The sequence below is a fragment of the Plectrocnemia conspersa genome, unplaced genomic scaffold, assembly GCF_051122295.1.
Source record: "Plectrocnemia conspersa isolate PC_06_02 unplaced genomic scaffold, ASM5112229v1 ptg000013l, whole genome shotgun sequence".
NCBI classification, from domain to species: domain Eukaryota; kingdom Metazoa; phylum Arthropoda; class Insecta; order Trichoptera; family Polycentropodidae; genus Plectrocnemia; species Plectrocnemia conspersa.
In genome coordinates, this window is record NW_028277177.1 from 18,553,092 (window position 1) to 18,572,176 (window position 19,085).

The following is a 19,085-nucleotide window of genomic DNA, read 5'->3' on the forward strand; positions in this document are numbered from 1 at the left end:
CTACTGTACTTGAATATGTTTTGTAAACATGCCCTACGTTATTGTATTCCCTGCTTATAATCTCTCATCTCTCAAACGTATTGGGTTCAGCTTAGATCGAGTTCATTACGGTTTACACTGTGAATTTTAGTTTAAAAAAATGATTAAATTAAATATATTGCAGTTCTTCATTAAAGATAATTTTATTAATAAAACCATACAGAAAACATATAAAAATCGTAATTTCGTATTTTTTTCCAAATGTCGCTATACAATGTTATTTAAATGCGAAATAAATATTATGTATAAATAAATAAATACTTTTAGAAAGCTTACTTATTTCGAGTTGGTCGCCGCTCAGTCACGAGGCGAAAATCGTTTTAAACTTTGTAATTGCTTCGTAATTATTGTAACCCGAACAATTACCGAGCTTAGCCGGGATAGAATTTATCGAGGAATTTAATTATCGAAAATTATTTAATTTGGGTATCCCGTCCTCTTTGTAAAAGGTTAAGGTGTAAAAGGCGCTCGCCCCCGCGGGACCAAGTGGAAACTTTCCGGGCAACGTGGCATAAAATTGATGATGATGGTCGGAAAAACTTTGAATAATCACCCAGCTTTAGGTCCAGGCCTGAGGTCTTCGAATCCCTTCTCAAGGGATACGGCCTCGGCGAAAGATCGCGCCGGTCTCGTCCTCACGGACCTGGATCAAACTTTGACCACGTACTTTGCCAGTTTCACACATGAGGCTCCGTAAAACTTGGACACTTAGCGACTATCGGTGAATATTTATAGCGAATAAAAATGCGCATAATAAATTTATTGTTGGGTGAATTTTACAATATGGACGAATTTATTAGTACTAATATAATATATGTAGTAATATAATATATACAATTTTAAAATGTGATTTTGCGATTTAAAAAATTCATCGTTCAGATATCAAATTCTAACAGAACGATCAGATGCAGCTTATATCTGTTTTCATTAGATAAATAATAAAATAAATAAAAAAAAAACTTTAGATATTTTACATAGTAAACAATACAAGTAGTGAAAGGGGCTTTAGTTTTTTAGGTTTAGTTTGTTTGTACCATCAACGGTTTACAATTCTCAAAAGTAGTATTTTCGATTACCATAATTATTTCTTGTATTTATATTTTGGATAAATTTTGAACATTTGAAATCTCATGCTGCAACGTTTTATTTAGTTCTTTCTAATTTATAATATACCTTCAGAGAAAAGGGTAAAAAACACTTACGATTTTATATTATGATTGTAACAATTTTTTGCAAATTTTAATATTTTTATATTTATTTAATCACGTTGTATTTTTTTTATCTATTATTGTATAATAATATATAGCACAGAAAATTAGTATAGCTTCACTGAATCACGACAGTTTTATATGAAATATATAAATTTAGTAGTATTACTTTGAAATGATAATAAAATCGTAAAATGTTCTGTGTCTGATGGTAAGATGAAACAATCGCTCGGGGCGCTACGCCACTGACAATATCGTTGATTACGAGTATGACATTACAATCAAAAGTCAGTTTTTTCATTCGCTGTCTACCTTTTGTGACACGTAGACGTGAAAGCGTAAAATAATATTTTTTTACTAAGATATATCTACGTCGTAAAAAAAAAAATATATTTTCACTATTTATCTCATCTGACTGTTGGTTGTTTTAATTCTCATAATATATATGTTTTATCAATATAAAAATATATTTAATATAAAAAGTCACAGTATAATTCGCGATTAGTTTTTTGTAATAAATTATCTACATAAATAATAAACAAATAATGATTCACATCAGAATGCTTGATAAGTATTTGGTTCTTCGAACTGTATGTTATCGCATAACTGATAAAAGTTTTATACATTAGTAGTTTAGTATAGATTTACTTAGTTAATCAGGATACTGTTATCATTGATTTACAACCATGATACATTAAGCTTTTTAATTGCTAATTATCTCGCTTTATTTTTGGATAAATATAAAACATTGTTAATAAAATAAAATAGTAAAATTTAGACTATAATAAAAAAATGCAATTTATTATTAAATTTTATAACATCTTGTGGTAAACAAATATTATAAAATCATAATTCAAAAGAAAATATTATAAATCACCGCTTTTATTGTTTAGTCGATAAGGTAGATACCTTCCATTACGGAACATTAGAAACACCCCCAGGTCATTGTCTTTCTGTATTTTGCACAGTCGCTTTTTTTACTACCTACCTTGAGATCGAAGGTAGTGCACCCCATATCAATTTATTTTTTCTTTTAACTATTTTTAATCAAACTAAATTATAGACGATTTGGGAATATATTTTCATCATTTTTTTCACTACGAAAGTTTAGTCATTTAGCTTAGTAACTATTAAAAAAAATAGATATATGTATTATATTTTAATTTTTATATTTTTTGTATATGATGACTTTTATTGTTGACGGTCTTATCATAGCAATAATTAGTTTATTCCACATATATAATTTATGTTGCATAAGCAATAAAAACCTATTCGCCTCATATAGAAAATAAATTAGAAATAAAGCTTGCTACATAAACATTTTAAATATTTTTAAGAATAATCAATGTATGGTTTTATAGTGATTCGTTCGCTGGTTTGCGTCACTTTTGCGGTGGAATTTGTCACTTTGTAACCGTAATGGATACTTTCGTTTACTTACACACAAAGGATTGCTATCACGTGTCGCAACACCTCATTAGTGTCATTAACTATGATGGCAAATGCATCATATTTGACGGATGCGGTGTCCCGTACACGTCACCGCACAATTTGCTCGGCCGACGGTTGGCTGTCACTGACAAAGGGCCGGTGGGCGGTAGGATTGCCGCAAAATAGCACTTGACCTATTATTTATATATATATGTAGCACGAAAATTTAACCTCAATTTTAACGTTTTACTGGAACAAAACTTATTTCATTATGAGAGCGTTTTTGAATTAAGACACTCTGAGGAGCCGTTGGAAAAGCTAACCGGCTACCGCAAGGAGTTAGTTTAACGGTTTAATTTGTTAATTTAACTTTTAACTTGCGCTTGCCCATTGACGCGGACAACAAATATAGACGTATAATTAAAAAAACTTAGAAGTGTAGGTGAACCATTTATTACGTACAGTGTAAGTAAAGTTTGTTTTAGAGTATAATAATTTTATTACGAAGTAGATTTAATTTAAAATCTTAAAATACATATACTATATAATTCTGAATCATTCAAAAAATCACTAGAAATGTTTTATTATGAATAAATCGCGTTGCAATAAAATAATTCATTTTTTAATGAATTTAGCATTACTATTATTATACTTAGAATTATCGTAAAAAAAAATATAGAAACCTTCGATTCGGTAAAAAATGTCTGTAGTTTAAATAAAGATATCTTCCTCAGAAATTTATATTTTCACGAAATAAATATCAAAAAAAAAAATAAAATTCAAATGAAAATTTCTCAGGGTCTTACAAATTATGCAAGTATTTAAAATTTAGCGTAAGGTTTAAAATTATATCAAAATAATATAATTTAAATGAACATCTAATTGTAGCTATTTTTTGTCCAAATATATAAAAACATATATTTTAAAACCTATTTATACTGACCGTACAAATGCATTAACATTAGAGAAAATTACTATTTGTGTATTAAAAGGGTTAAATTAAAAATTCGGAAATATCGCAATGAAAAAGAGCAATTCCATATTTTTATCATTTTAATGAAAAATCTGTTGTGAATTTTAAAGTTGCATCAGATACCACGTTATTTTGGAGCGTCGTGCTGAGATATAATATAGCCGGCGAGCGGAATGTCCACATCGTGAACAACTCCAAGACAGGTTCTAGATATCTAATCTCGTATATATTCGGTACCTCTTTTCCTCGCAGAAAACACCGTGAAAAATGGCCCCTTCTATAAAGAGCTACTAAATTTCCTGCGCGCTCCACTCGAGCGAATTTTCGCTCATTATTTTATGAGGCAATACCGGGTCCGCATCTCTGTTATATTACGCACATATACTTTTCATATTTTATATATTATATCTACTCATATGTAGTATATAGTCAATGATATACTCCTTTTTGTTTATATTTTACAATACCGCTAGTGTCATATCGAGCGTCCTATCTACTATTGTCATGGGACCTTTCAGACCTTTCCGTAATGGCCGCGATACGCTTACAGTCGTATAAGGTACGCAATAAAAATAACGAATACCTTTATATTTTAACGCAGGAACGTCGTTAATTTTATATTATTATATATTGAAACGTTTTAGGACCGCTGTTCGAAGATAACGGTCCTCATCCTATTTATTGTAGCGGCTCGGTTCGATTTCTTTAAATATATTAATCGGTTAATATATTACAACCATATCGTATTTTTCTACCCGTAACATATATAAAACATCGCGGAATGTATGTTAACACCTTTGTGTGACTAACGATACGGATGACTAATAAAACGGCGCCTAAATTCTTATCGAATACGATTAGTTTTTTAACGAACTTTATCTAATCTTTACAATGTGTGCTGGTTGCTCAGTTATTCAATTGACTTGTTTTGGATCACTCGTGTCTGATTGATATTCGAAATAATAATAATATTTATAAAAGACTTTATTTTTTTCTTGTATGAAATTGTTGGACGATATACAGGTGAGCACCAGAAGTATATATCTTTGTTGTTTTATGTTTGGAAATGAAAATAATTAATTTTTTTCCTTTACAATTAATGCAAGCTAAATTATCAATAAAAATCGCTTTTATTGATAATTTTAACTCCATCTCATTGCGTGTCTCATTTTTTGTACACATACTTACAATAAGTGAGATTTTTACTTTTTTGTTTTATTAGAAAATGAGTTCAAATTCTTATACAAAACAGCTGCTTGATAAAGTTTGATTGTTATTAACTGCTGTTGACCTGAAGCAATGGTGTTTAGTGTTCGGATCATTAGATTAGTTGGTCTATGCTAAGGTGCATTTAAAAAATCCACATATTAAATTAATGACTTGAAATTCCTATTAAACAATAATTTATTAAATTAATATATGATATGTATGCATTTACAAGCAAATAATAAGCAAGGAAGCACAAAAATAACATAAAAAAATGTCAGCTAAAATCTGTAGATATTTTAATTTGTTAAAAACAGCTGAAACAGAGGCATGTAGTATTTTATACTTTTTATTATTATATTTTATAGTAAATTATCATATCGTTTATTTTATATGTTTTGTTGACCTGTATTGTAATTTATGCATATTTAAATTTATATATAAACAATAATAACATATATTTTTCATTTAAAAAAAATACTACTATTATTTTACTTATGGGTTGCCTTAATTTCAGTGGCGGCTCGTAGTAAATAGCTAGGGGTGCTGCCGTATTATTATTTTAAAAATGTACACTATGCAATTATATATACCGACCCTGCCTAATTTCTTAAGTAAGCTGATGCATATTCAAAATCTAAAATATAAAGAGAACAAAACCCTATAATATTTCAGTATTTGATATATGAAATTATAACTTATTAATTTTCAGAAAATCCTGATTTACAGTTGGCCGGTCCAATGCCTATATCTATATATTTTTTGAAAATATAAAATTTAAAAAATTTGATTTGCGGAATTTTCGTGTCCGCAATAGGGCTTTAAACGTATCAAATATAGAATAAAAAATAGATTAAGTAATTTTTTTTGGTTTTTACCAATATTAATTAGTTTAAATAATTGCATGTAAAATAATATTTAATTAAAAATAATTATTTTCATAATCACTAAGCTTTCTGATTTTATAAAATATACATAACACAATGCTGTGCAAAGTACTGATCAGTGAGGTCGTCAAAAGTAAACTGCTTAATTTATTTTTCAATACTTTTTGATCAAGGTGCTTTTTAAAATTACTTGATTTAAAATCAGCTGCGGTTGAAATAATTCAGCAAAATTGATGGAACATTTTGAATATATAATTTTATTGAATGTATATACAATAGCTAATAATGTTTGAATCGAATTTGATATATTAACATATATCTGTATCGGCGTTTATTTTGTGCGGATTTGCATATAAATTAAATAACTAGAAATACATTACCCGCGATCAAATTATTATTTGGTAAACTCTTTGCGTGTTGAAATAACAAATACAATAACGTAACACGAACTTCACAAAATTTGCGAGGCACACCTGTTTTTGAAAATTTTGTTTCGTGCAATGAATGAATTCTACAAATTTCGGTCATAGTAGTTACCGCTGATAAATATTGTATTCACAAGTGTTTATCGAAGGCGTAAAATTTTTTTTGTTGAGAAAAACCGTCTCATTGTCTTGTATTTCGAAACAAAATAAAGGACCATGGATTTTTATGCGGCACTAGTCACTTGAGTGAAAAAACGTGCTGCTCAAGTATATACATATTTTCATTCTACGATATTTTAAATATCATTCGAGATAGTATAAAACGAATATTCGATCAATTATTAAAATATTCATATAGTTAAAAATCGGGCGAACAATTCGAATAATTTAATATTTTAATATTTGATTGAGAACTCTAGTCCGAAATCATTAATATCCGGAATTTTCGTGTTCGCAATTTTCATTTTCGAAATAATCCGCTCACCATTTATCATATGGAAAAAATGTGTTAATAAAAATATTTAACATGCTTTTGCCATAAATTTGTTTTGAAATTCAGCTCCATTACTTCGCGCTTGTTTTTTTTAAATATTTATTTTTTGCTATATAAATTCATAAAATAATAATGTAAGGGGGTAAGAAATTAATGTCATACATATCCTTCATAAAAATATCTCTAGCTATTTCTTTGTTAAAAATAATTAATAAGAAAAATTTAGCTCATTTACAATTTTATATTTTTTTATGGCAGTTAACATGTTATTGTTTTAAAGAGTTTACATGCCCAAGTTATCTTATCTTTGTGGCAAAAAATGCAAAATTTTTGTAGTGTTAATAATTATAAATTATGGGTGCTTCTTTATGTTTTGTTATGTGACTTTTATTTTAAAATACTAAATCGTTTTCAACTATTTGGCAATATATAATATTGTTTTTTTTTGTTTCTTTGCAGGTCCTATGAGTTGAGAACGGCCTGAAAGCCTGGGAATGTTACCGGGCATCTTTATATCATGTCTTCTGTTGCTATTCACGGCGGCCTTTGGCCAAAACCCTGGGAGCCTTCGATTCGCTCATCCCGTCTACAATGTCACCATCCCAGAGAACAGCGCTGGCAAAACTTATGTGGAACAGCCGCCTGGAGAGGATACGATGGGTCTCCGCCTACCGCCAGATAGCGACTTCGAGATCCGTTACAGGATCATAGGTGGAGATAAGGATAAATTTTTCAAGGCGGAAGAGCGGCTTGTCGGTGATTTTTGCTTCCTAACAATTAGGACTAAAACGTCCAATTCGGACGTCCTCAATCGCGAACGGAGAGATAAATATATACTGGAAGTGCGTGCTTCGGTGAATAGAAAAGACGGAAAGAACAAAGTGCTCCTCGAGGCGGATACGATAGTGGTAGTTAAAATCTTAGATACGAACGATCTCAATCCGTTGTTTTTTCCTACCGATTATTACGTTGAAGTTCCGGAAGACACTCCGTTGCATAGGAGCATAATAAAAGTTAGCGCAGATGACGCGGATTTAGGGATTAATGGTGAAATATATTACAGCTTCCTAAATGAGACGGATCAGTTCGCGGTAAATCCGAGCAGCGGCGTAGTGACCATAACGAGACCGTTGATTTTTAGTGAAAGATCTCGTCACGAGTTAATAGTTTTAGGACACGATCGCGGTGCTCTATTTCGTTCGTCGAATTCTCATCATGCCGCTCATGCGAAACTAATCATAAAAGTCAAACAAGTTAACCTCTTCGCGCCCGAAATCCAAGTTCATCATCTTCCGGAGATTGTGGAAAATTCAAACACTGAAATTTATGCAATTGTCAAATTAATCGATAAGGATAAGGGAACCCACGGAAAAATTAGATCTTTGGAAATCGTCGATGGCGATCCGGACGGTCATTTTAGAATCCAACACGGAGATTTGCCTAACGAATATAATATAGTGGTACACGCGTTATTGGATAGAGAAAAAACGCCCCAAGGCTACAATTTAACTCTGAAAGCTACGGATAGCGGAATTCCGCCCAGGATGAGCTTCAAATCGGTTCCCGTTTATCTGGCCGACGTGAACGATAACGCTCCCGTGTTTCATAGGGAAATATACGAAGTTAACGTACCAGAAACCGCCCCGATAAACACGCCAGTCATCAGGCTCAAAGTGACCGACAAAGACGTGGGTAAAAACGCTCAAGTGTTTTTAGAAATCGTCGGCGGAAACGAAGGGGGCGAGTTTTACGTAAATCCCGACACCGGAATGCTGTACACGGCGGTGGCTCTGGATGCTGAATATAAACCTATGTATACATTGACCGTTTCGGCTATCGACCAGGGTAACACCGGAACCAGAAAGCAATCTTCGGCCAAAGTAAAAATTACCGTTTTGGACACCAACGACAACGATCCAATCTTCGATAAGTCAGTAATGACTGTTTATTTGGACGAAAACGAACCTACCGGAACTTCGGTCACCAAAGTTGTAGCTAGAGATAAGGATTCTGGCGAAAATGCATATATTTCCTACAGCATAGCGAATCTGAATCAAGTTCCGTTTGAGATCGATCCTTTTTCCGGTATAATCAAGACCACACAAGTTATCGATTATGAAAGCATGAAACGGGAATATATTTTGAGAGTGAGAGCCAGCGATTGGGGCTTGCCTTATAGGCGACAAACGGAAATGCAACTGACTATAAAGATAAGGGATATAAACGATAATAGACCTCAATTTGAAAAAATCGATTGTACGGGACACGTTCCGCGCTACGTTCCTATCGGATCTGAGATAATAACGTTGTCTGCTATCGATTTCGACTCTGGTAATATCATAAGTTATAGAATCGTATCCGGAAATGAAGATAATTGTTTCAGTATGGAGAGTACTTCGGGAATTTTGAGCGTGAGTTGCGATTTGAAAGATATTCGCGTGGACGAGCGCGAAATAAACGTAACGGCAACGGATGGAAAGCATTATTCAGATATAGTCAAAGTGCATTTTTACCTAGTCAACGCAAAGAGAACTTTACCGTCTACGGGGAGAATGCTCAGTGACGAAATCGGATCGTTTGAATGCAAAGATACGGGGGTTGCCAGGAGACTCACTGAAGTGCTCGCTTCGGCTGAACGCAACAATATGCCAGGACGCGATATTAGTCAAGAAGAATTTGCTATGATGCCGAGTAGGTACGGAGAGAACATGCACGCTCCTGAATATGTGGATTACCCCTTGGAGGTTAAGGTCAATGAATCAGTACCGCTCGGAACTACCCTAACAAAAATCAGAGCCCGCGATAGAGACTTGGGTTACAATGGCAAGTTAATATTTGGAATTTCAGGCGGCGATTCGGACTCTGTGTTTAGTATCGACCCAGAGAAAGGTGATTTGAAAATAATCGGCTATTTGGACAGAGAACGTGAAGCCGAGTATTATTTGAACATTAGCGTATTCGACGTGGGTAAGCCTCAGAAGAGCGTCTCGAGAGTTCTTCCCATAACTGTCTTAGACGTGAACGATAACGCTCCCAAGTTTGAAAAAACACTGGCTAGCTTCAGAGTCACAGAAAATGCTATCAACGGCACTTCGATATTTAGAGTAAATGCTACAGATGCCGATTCGGCCGAATTCGCTAATGTAAAATACAGTCTTATCACTGATACCAGAGATTTTTACGTTGAACCTGTAACGGGCGTCTTGAGCGTTTCTTCGCCGTTGGATCGCGAAAGACAAAGTCTATACGAATTACGGATCAGAGCTAAAGATAACGGTGGATTATACACTGACGCTATTGTTAGAGTGATAATTGACGATGTGAACGACAACGCTCCTCGCTTTAGTCTACCAACATTCAACGTCAAAATCAGAGAAGACGTTCCTAAAGGCACTGTAGTAGCTATAGTCAATGCTGTCGATCCTGATTTAGGAACTGGTGGTGAAATCAGATACTCTATAATAGACATGGGAGATTTGGATGGGTTCTTCAAAATTGATGAACTATCCGGAACGATCAGAACTGCTAAGCTGTTGGATTTCGAGGAGAGGCAGACGCATAGTTTGACGATCAGAGGCACAGATCGCGGTATTCCTTCCTTGTCGTCTGAAACGACAGTAATAATCGAAATTGTGGATGTCAATGAAAATTTACACGCGCCTTTGTTCAGTGATTTTGTGTTAAGTGGTTCTGTGCGTGAAAACCAACCCGTTGGTACAAAAGTGTTTACGGTGAACGCGACTGATGCAGATCCGATTGGCGGAGATTCGAGAATTTCCTACAGCATCCGAGGAGGCGATGGTCTTGGATACTTTGCAATTGATAACGAAGGTTAGTCTCTTTATTTTATATATTAATCTATTAACTTTAATTCTTATAATTACACTATACTTTCGATTATTCGGGCTAACACTGGAGAGGAAAGCACGGATCAAATTTTATTTGGGTTTTAAATATGTATAATATATTTACAATACAGTTTATCATTTTTTTTGTTAATGATACTCTATTTTATAATTTTCAAATATAAGTATGAATTATTCTAATAGTTATTATATCGTTTTGTGTCTAGTGTAATTATTATGTTCTTTACTTGATAATATACGCGATATCCGTATCATTCCATATTGAAAACCCGGATCACTTGAATCTCGATTAAATCACTCCTCAATGTTTTATCGATCGACATTTTCAAAGCATTTTAAATTAATCTGAATATTTCAGTTATATCCTTTGCCTCGGTCTCTTCAGAATCCAATAAATCTATATCTTTCTCCACGATCGAACAAATGTTACTAGCTCGTGTTTTTTTACAAATATTTTGGTAAAGCTGTTTTATTGCTGATATGATTTAACACTTTGTCCATGGGTTGAATTTTTTATTTCAGTCCATTTACCTTACCACACCATTTAATTTAAATTAAAAACATCAATAGTAATTATATTTAATGTTGTACATATACCGAGTACATAAATTGTGTAAACTGTATTAAAATCGTGAAAACTAATTAGAACGACTCTAATTATATTTAATTAAATTTAACTTATATTTTAATTAATTATGTTTCCGGTGTAGTACACGTCATTTGAAAAAGGAGCTTTGAAAATTTGGAGATAGAGTAGCATAGATAAATGGAGTATTCAGTGGTGCAAAATTTCTGCGCGAGGTTTTATACATACATATATAGTTTTTTATATATATTATTATGTTAAAATTAATTGCATAGAAAAATATACATTTAAATTGTTGTATAAGGTAAATATTTTTACATGAATTCTTGTATTTTATCTGTATGGAACCTAGTTTTTGTTCTTTGTAGTAATATCCTGTATAATCACGGTTGTAATTTTCAATCAACGTTTTTGCTATTGAGGTATATTTTTAATAGTGGTTTTATTTAATTCGATTCCAAATTACGTGTTTTTTAAACGATGAAAAAATATTAAATGTTTTAAAGACATCTAAATATAAATAAATATAAAAAAATAAAAATGATATTTGATACAAAATAATGTTAAAACATTCATTCGGTCATTAAGATATTATATATGAGCTTATTTTCTCAGACTAGAAAAAATATTTTAAGTAATTATAGCTTTCATGTTGCAATATTTAACTATATATTTATAGTTATTATGACTCATTTATCATTGAATTTGAGTTGAAGTTTTGATTCCCAGAAAGCTAGCTCGCTATTTTATGACTTTTTATATAAGTTTTTTAAATAACAGTTCGTGTAATCTTTGCAAATATATCGTGCTTGTTATTTACTTATTAAGTAAGCAAAATGTAGATCCTTAAAGACAGTTGATAAACAATTTTTCTCGGATTTTCTACCATACTAGGTAATTGAAATAATTAAAAAAAAATCCATTTAGGTAAAACAATATCTAAAATAAATTAATTACATTAATTATAGATTTAATTAAAAAACAATTTTAGCCACTTATTTTAAGTTTTACTTTTTTTATGCATATGTAATTGTACATAGTACATATAATATATATTATACAAAGCGAACCGCCTCCGAATCGATTGCGTTTAAGTTTTTTTTCGATTTATAATAAGTAAAACGTATTCCTAATTTTATGTATTTAAAGATATGCATATATCGGCAATCTTAAAAGATTTTATCTAATAAAGCTGCAAATGAACTCTTCTAACGCATCTTGTTATCTTATATTTTCATAATTTTATGGCTCTCGCAAAAACCGCTAGTTTTGCATTCACGCCCCGATCTTTATCACATTCGGATGATGCCTTGCGTTAACCCTTAAAACGTTTTGCATTCCGCGAAAGCCCTTTGCGGTTCGGCGCCGCTCGTCGAGTATCAGCAATTACTGCAAACCTTCACGTTCTCGGGCTTAACTCTTCTTCTCAGAATTTCCACTCGGCGGACATTCAATGCAAAGACACGATATTGTCTTCTGTTCTCGTGTCGAGTTAATCAGTGTTTTGTTCTGGATGTTTTTGCGGAATTTTGACCGATGTAAGATAGCGCAGAGATAAATTATGAGACGTAATGTTGGAACTTGTCATGCCAAAAACATCTTTCAAACCTTAGATCCCATCATGTTAGGTCGTTAAAATGTAAAAATTGTTGTCAACGTTGAACCTTGATTTTTATATAGACTAGAATATGGCATTATGTTAGGAAATGTGTAATGTTAAATTTAATATTAAAAAATTATATGTTTTTAAACATTTTATATTGATATAAATTACATTTCGTATTAGAGAAATTAATCCTAATATTTATTTAATGTAATGTAAATTATTGTACTGAATAATTGTTTTAAGGTTATGAATAAAAATTCATCTTATATTTTAGATTCGAAACTCGTTTCCTTTTGAGAACAGTTTTATTTTAGGAAAGGGAAACATGTCAGTTTAATACGGTAGTCATTGATCTAAATTAACATTGCCTTATTTTATTTAAAGTTATTTTACAATCAATGTAGAATGGGCAATCGTGCATTAATAAATAACTTTTCTTTATTCAAATATTATCGTTCAAGTTTACAAACCATTTTTTCACTACAATTTCATCATTTTTTTTAACAATAAGTTAGCCTGCAATAATTTGTTACGAATTATTTAATGTTGTTATAAAACTGCATTTTTATTTTTTTGAAATTAAAATAGGTGTATAACTAACAAACTATAAAGAATTTGCTTTCTTGAAACCAATGCATCTATGTCAAATTTAATTGAAGTGATTGCAATTCGAATGGAATTTTTAAGATGCTTTGGTTCTTATTTTACTTTATGTGTGCTTTACTCTTAGTCTGGAGAGAAGTTATTTTTACAAATATACTTGCTACCTAAAATAAAAGTTAACGTATAAATAGAAAGAATATTTGGCTTTAAAAAGATACAGATTGTAAAAATATATTTAATAAAATTTAATATATTTGATTTAATTTGTGTCATGTAATGAATATTTTAAATAACAACACTATAATATTTCCGGTTAGCGAATTAGAAACTTATGACTTAAACTATTCAAACATAACATAATATAGCTTAAGACGGTTTTATGGTGAACAGTTTGAAACTGTTAATGTTGTAGTAATACCATATTTATTTAAGGGAATATTCGCATCTAAAGATTTCGAATCTAGTATTTTGTATTTATTTTGAATTGGTTTGTTATGCCTGCACTACACTCTCTGGAAGTTGTCCGAACCGAAGTTACAACTTAAGTCGGCCGAGACCTACGACTTCGAGTAAGCGACCATACTGTCGCAAATTTCATATGCCGTCCGGACAGCGGCTTCTGTCACGTACAGCCGGCATATTTGCGAGCGATCGAAAAATGTGCCAAATAATCGCAATTTTGAAATTGTCATATTATTAAACTTACGCTACTGATAATTATAAAAGTTTGTGTGGGCACTCACCAATACAATATCAATGAAAACTTTTCGGTTGTAAATATTAAATTTACGCAAAATCTTTGTTGGCTTTTGCAAAATGTCATAAGGCATAAAAATTATACTTGTGACTATCCTAGAATTTGTCGCCATCGATTCTAAATAAGAATTTGTTATGGTGTGACATTTATATAAACCGATATAGGATAATACATTTTAAATTTTTTTTTTAACAAAATCAAGTACCACTAAATATTTTTTTAATATTTAATTTTATATGAAAAAAATATAATAACGATATCTTTTAGAAGAATATACTATCAAACAATATAATTAATTCCTTTTGGTGCCCTAAAATACACAAAGATGTCAGTAAGAGACTGTTGATATTGAAGCAAGCTACTCGTTCTATCTTAGTTTGTGAAACACCATATCATTATCTCTCTCACTCTCGTCACTTAACACGCGAGAGAGCGAAAGGTAAAGTATCTCACCGCTCGCGCTCGAAAGAGCAGCTCCGACTTCGGACCCTTCGACTCCGGTCCTTTTGCCGACAATGTTCGGAAGCGCTCGAAGCTGACCAAGTCGACTGAATTACCCCACTTTACCTCCCGTTCTCGGCAACCTCGGACAACTTCCAAAAGATTTTAGAGCGAACAGAATCGAACTCGACCGAAGTAACCCACTATATTCTCCGTCCTTGGCCAACCATGGCCTACTTCCAGATAGTGTAGTGCAGGCATTACACTGTTCTGTATGTTAAGAAAAGCTGTGTTAATTTCTGTTAATAAAAAATATCATTATGAACATTAAAAATGTTGTTGTCGTAAATTTACAATAAAAAGTAAAGTGAAGGAAAAAGTGAAATTCGTGATAACAAGTGGTTCATGTCATTAATAAACTCAATTAAGAAAGTCAGGAAAAAATAGTGTTAAAGAGTGAATTTCCTAAAATTTAATATTCATTCAAATACGAGAGACTTCGTAGACATTTTCAGCTGTTCTATATTTGTATGACCAAACTCTATATATTCTAAAAGTGTGATGCCGCTTTAATTTTGGTCTAACTTGAAACAAATTATTGCGGAAGCGTCAATCCGCAAATTCAACAGTCACACTGAATATATCTAGTGACAAATTTATTTCAGAAAATTTACGACACTTCTGCCTTGTTTGTATAAAGTTATTAGAGTTTTATTCTGATGGCCAGAATACTAATAGTAGTAAAGTAAACATTTGTGCTTATTTTCCGACTGCTGAAAGCTCGCGGTTAACATCGAAATTAGCAAGCCGCTTGACTGAAACAATAAAGCGTTGGATTTACGGCTCTTGGAATTATTTACGTCATCGCGAGTCCGTTACGTTTTATTGCTACGTCTCTTTACGTGGCCTTGGTTAAATCCTCACGGTTAACTCGGGGGCGCGGCCCATCATATCCTTTCGGCGCCTTATTCGGGTCTTTGCAAATTGCCTGCGCGAATTTGGCGCATTTGCATATTTCCGCCTGTTTTCGGCGGGCGAGCTCGTAATTAAATCGAACCTCGATTTCGGTGCACGATGAATATTTACAAGTCCGAACCTTGGCCAGCAAGGGATTGTTTTCTTTGGGCGCGTAATTTGTTTTCACGGCGAATTCTGATTGCGAAATTCGGCCCAGCAGTTAAATATATACACGTTCTGATAGCTTCGGCCTGTATTATATAATATAAACAGGTATGTTTCGGTATTAAGCCATGTACGCGTTAACGTTAAAGAGGCAATGTTCAATAACCTTTTGAATGTAAGACTATTATATAATATATATAGTAGTATAATAATTGTTTTCCTAATTCCTGGCATATAAATATATTCTATTAGTCTTATGAAAGTCTTTTGGACCACGGAAATTATTCCGTTGTGAATAATCTTCCATTTAACAAGGTTGCTAAATATACAGAGTACAAATCACTGCTTCACTAAAAGTTAGCTTACTGTCATTGCTGTTGAAAGTTAACTTATTTAAATATGGTAATTTATGAGGCGATAACATAAATATTAAAAAGTATTAAAATACACTGTTTTCTAGATATTACATATTTATATGTTATCATTTGATTGATGCAGTAAACCATATATTTTTTACTATAAAAATTCTATAAATCCATACGAATGTTCAAATACTGTACAGGTACTCCTCACTTAACGACCGATTTTCACTAAGCGAGGATCTTTTCCGTGTAATTTTTTATTATATACTGACACAGAAGTATAATTTATATGATATAGGTACGAGGGGGACCCAAAAATAACGAGACTCGAGCTACAGAGGAAAGGGACGTTAGGCGAACGAGTTATGAGCGGTGGAGTGTTGTAGAGGGAACCAGTATAAATCAATATGCGACGTTTCGTCGCGTTAGAGCACCCATTCGTGCGTAGTTTTTTTTTTACCCAAACAACTTTTTCCTACGTGACGAAAACGTGAGATGGCTGACGCTGGAGACCAATGCGCGCCAGTAAAATTTTGTTTTCTGTTAGAGAAAATGGCTGCGGAAACTCTTGTAATGTTTCAAACAGCTACAAGGATGATGTTTTAAGTAAAGCTCGGGTATACCATTTTCGGAAATGACAATTGAAGACCAACCTTGTTCCTGGCGCTCGTCAACTTTAAAGGCTGACTCCAACATTTAAAAAATCAATACCCTCGACCAGGAAGATCGTCACCTTCTACATGAAGACATTGAAAAAGTTAAGAAAGAGAGAGGATTAGGAAGAAAAGTGCGGATCTTTGGCGCACAGGGGATTGGTTCTTTCATCATGGCAGTTTTTGAGCAAAAACAGAATGACACCGATTATTCACTCGCCCTACTCACCTGAGTTGCCCCATGTGACTTCTTATTGTTCCCTTGGCTCAAAAGGAACTTGAAAGGCAAACGTTTTGGGACTATGGAAGAAGTAAAACAAAAATCGCTGGAGGGGTTAAAAGACATCACATTATGGGAGTTCCTAAACTGTTTTAAACAATGGAAAACATGTTTGGTGAAGTGAAAAATGGTAAATAGAGAGTACTTTGAAGGTGATTAAAATTGATTGTAAAATATTTAAAAATTAATAAGTTTTAAAGAATGTCTCGTTATTTTTGGGTCCCTAATAACTAAAATATTTGATTTTCGTATGAATATAGATAAATTTAGAATTGACATTCTGTGAAAATTTGACAACTCTTAAATAGCAATCAGTCTTAAAAAAATATAATTTTATTGTCACTGAAAATTGTGTATTTGCACAATTTTATTAATCTGTCTGACATTTTGATTGTAAAAACAACAGAAAATCTGAGTTTCACTAATTTAAGTGTTGTTGGCGAATTAATACTTATTAAATTAAATTTAAAGGATTATACTCAGCTAAATCTATATATGAATCCCTTCAATTACGCGTTAATTTTTTTTATATGTTTTTCAAATTAAAATAACATATAAATATAATATATCTAAGTTAGGTGAAATATCGTTTACTTCAAAGAACAAAAACTCCTACTAGGTTACCAGATAAATGTCACGTTTTTCACACAATCACCCCTGCTTAACACTTCCCTATTCTTCCTTGCAACGATATAGAGCAACTTTTATTGTAATCTCGATTTAGCTAAAGTCAAAAGTAAAGTACGACGATTTTTAACTCTCGCCTTAACCTTACTTTATTTTCGCCGAGGAGCTCACCGATAAGGCCTCGTTACTTAACCAGGAGCCCAGTGGTATTCTTTGTCTGTTTTCTCGCCACTGCAGACTACTTGGCTTCGGGGGTTTATATGCAGACGAACAATTGAAGCTGCGACGGCATTGTGCTTGTAATTCTTTGTGTTCTACTCGAAAAAAGCTTATCTCCACGCTCTGGGTCTCTAGACAAACGGGCCACATTCGCTCGGTGTCTTATACAAGATTTACTCCCTAGGATTATTAAAATTTGGATCCATTTCTACTTGTGCACGTCCACGGTTTCGTGTATGTAATATTTGCCAAAAGCATACACAACTGGATATATACAGTGTGGTGTTCATGAAGTTTGAAATTGAGATGAGACATACTACATAATACTATGTTATATTGTGTTCGTGTTGTTATTATAATATTGTGCGCACTCGTAATCGATGCTTGAGATTATCCATGAAATATTCATTGGGCACCTGATTTAATATGCAACACGCGCCATTTGCTCAACTCTGCTCTAACGAGTTGGTTTAGTATAGAAAAATATTTAGCGTGTATAGTAAATTTTGCATACTTAAGAATGTGTGCTTTTGATTAGTAGAAGTAAACGACCCTAATAATTTAACGTTAGTCTATATAGCTTGAATATTCTTTATTTTTTTAAGGATTGATGGACTTTATGATGCAGAAACAGACTCTTAATTTTGTAGTATATTTAATTATATAAATATAAATACTGTTAAAAATGTTTTTCTTTCAGACTTCACTGATATATTTTGCCTACCTAAGTAGAATGATTATTTCTAAAGCGAAATACATGATTTTGTGGTAAATTATGCTTCTCTATTACTGATTTATAATAATGATTTGTCAAATTGGTTCCTCGTATGTTTTTTTAAAAAAAAATTTGGGGTATTGTCTAATCTCTTTTTTTATGTAGCAGTGATTTGAGCATTCTGATATAATGACTTAATTGTTATGCTCTTTCGTTTCCTTTACAATATATTTTTTTTAAATAATTAATTATACAAAGATTTTTTAAATTAATGTGTAGATCACTTATTTACTTATTATTGCAACATAAGGTCCAGATTGTGATTTACAACCCGAAATTTACATTGTACATTTTTACCAAATAGGTAATTTCAATCCATCTTGATTGAAAAATAATAAAAATGGAAAAACTCACAATAAAATATTTTTTTTTAATTATAAGAGTTGAGTTGTAACTTTGGATTTTTAAAGTAAAAGAGTAACATTTTTATAATTTTTATTTAGTATTATTTAATACAAAATATTGTCGCTGTGTAGATTCAATTGTATCGAATTCCTAAATTTATTATAAATATTCAATAAACGCT

At 32.2% G+C, this 19,085-nt stretch overlaps 1 protein-coding gene across 5 annotated transcripts in view; it reads left to right on the top strand.

Moving 5' to 3' along the window:
* The window catches only part of LOC148227490 (fat-like cadherin-related tumor suppressor homolog), a 415,262-nt gene that overhangs the window by 249,670 nt on the left and 146,507 nt on the right, over positions 1-19,085 (top strand). For all 5 annotated transcript variants that reach the window (XM_088201228.1, XM_088201225.1, XM_088201226.1 and 2 more), the window contains exon 4: positions 7,122-10,493. In XM_088201228.1, the coding sequence (XP_088057354.1) occupies positions 7,157-10,493 (3,337 nt within the window). In that variant the 5' untranslated portion in view covers positions 7,122-7,156. The remainder of the gene's footprint in view (positions 1-7,121; positions 10,494-19,085) is intronic.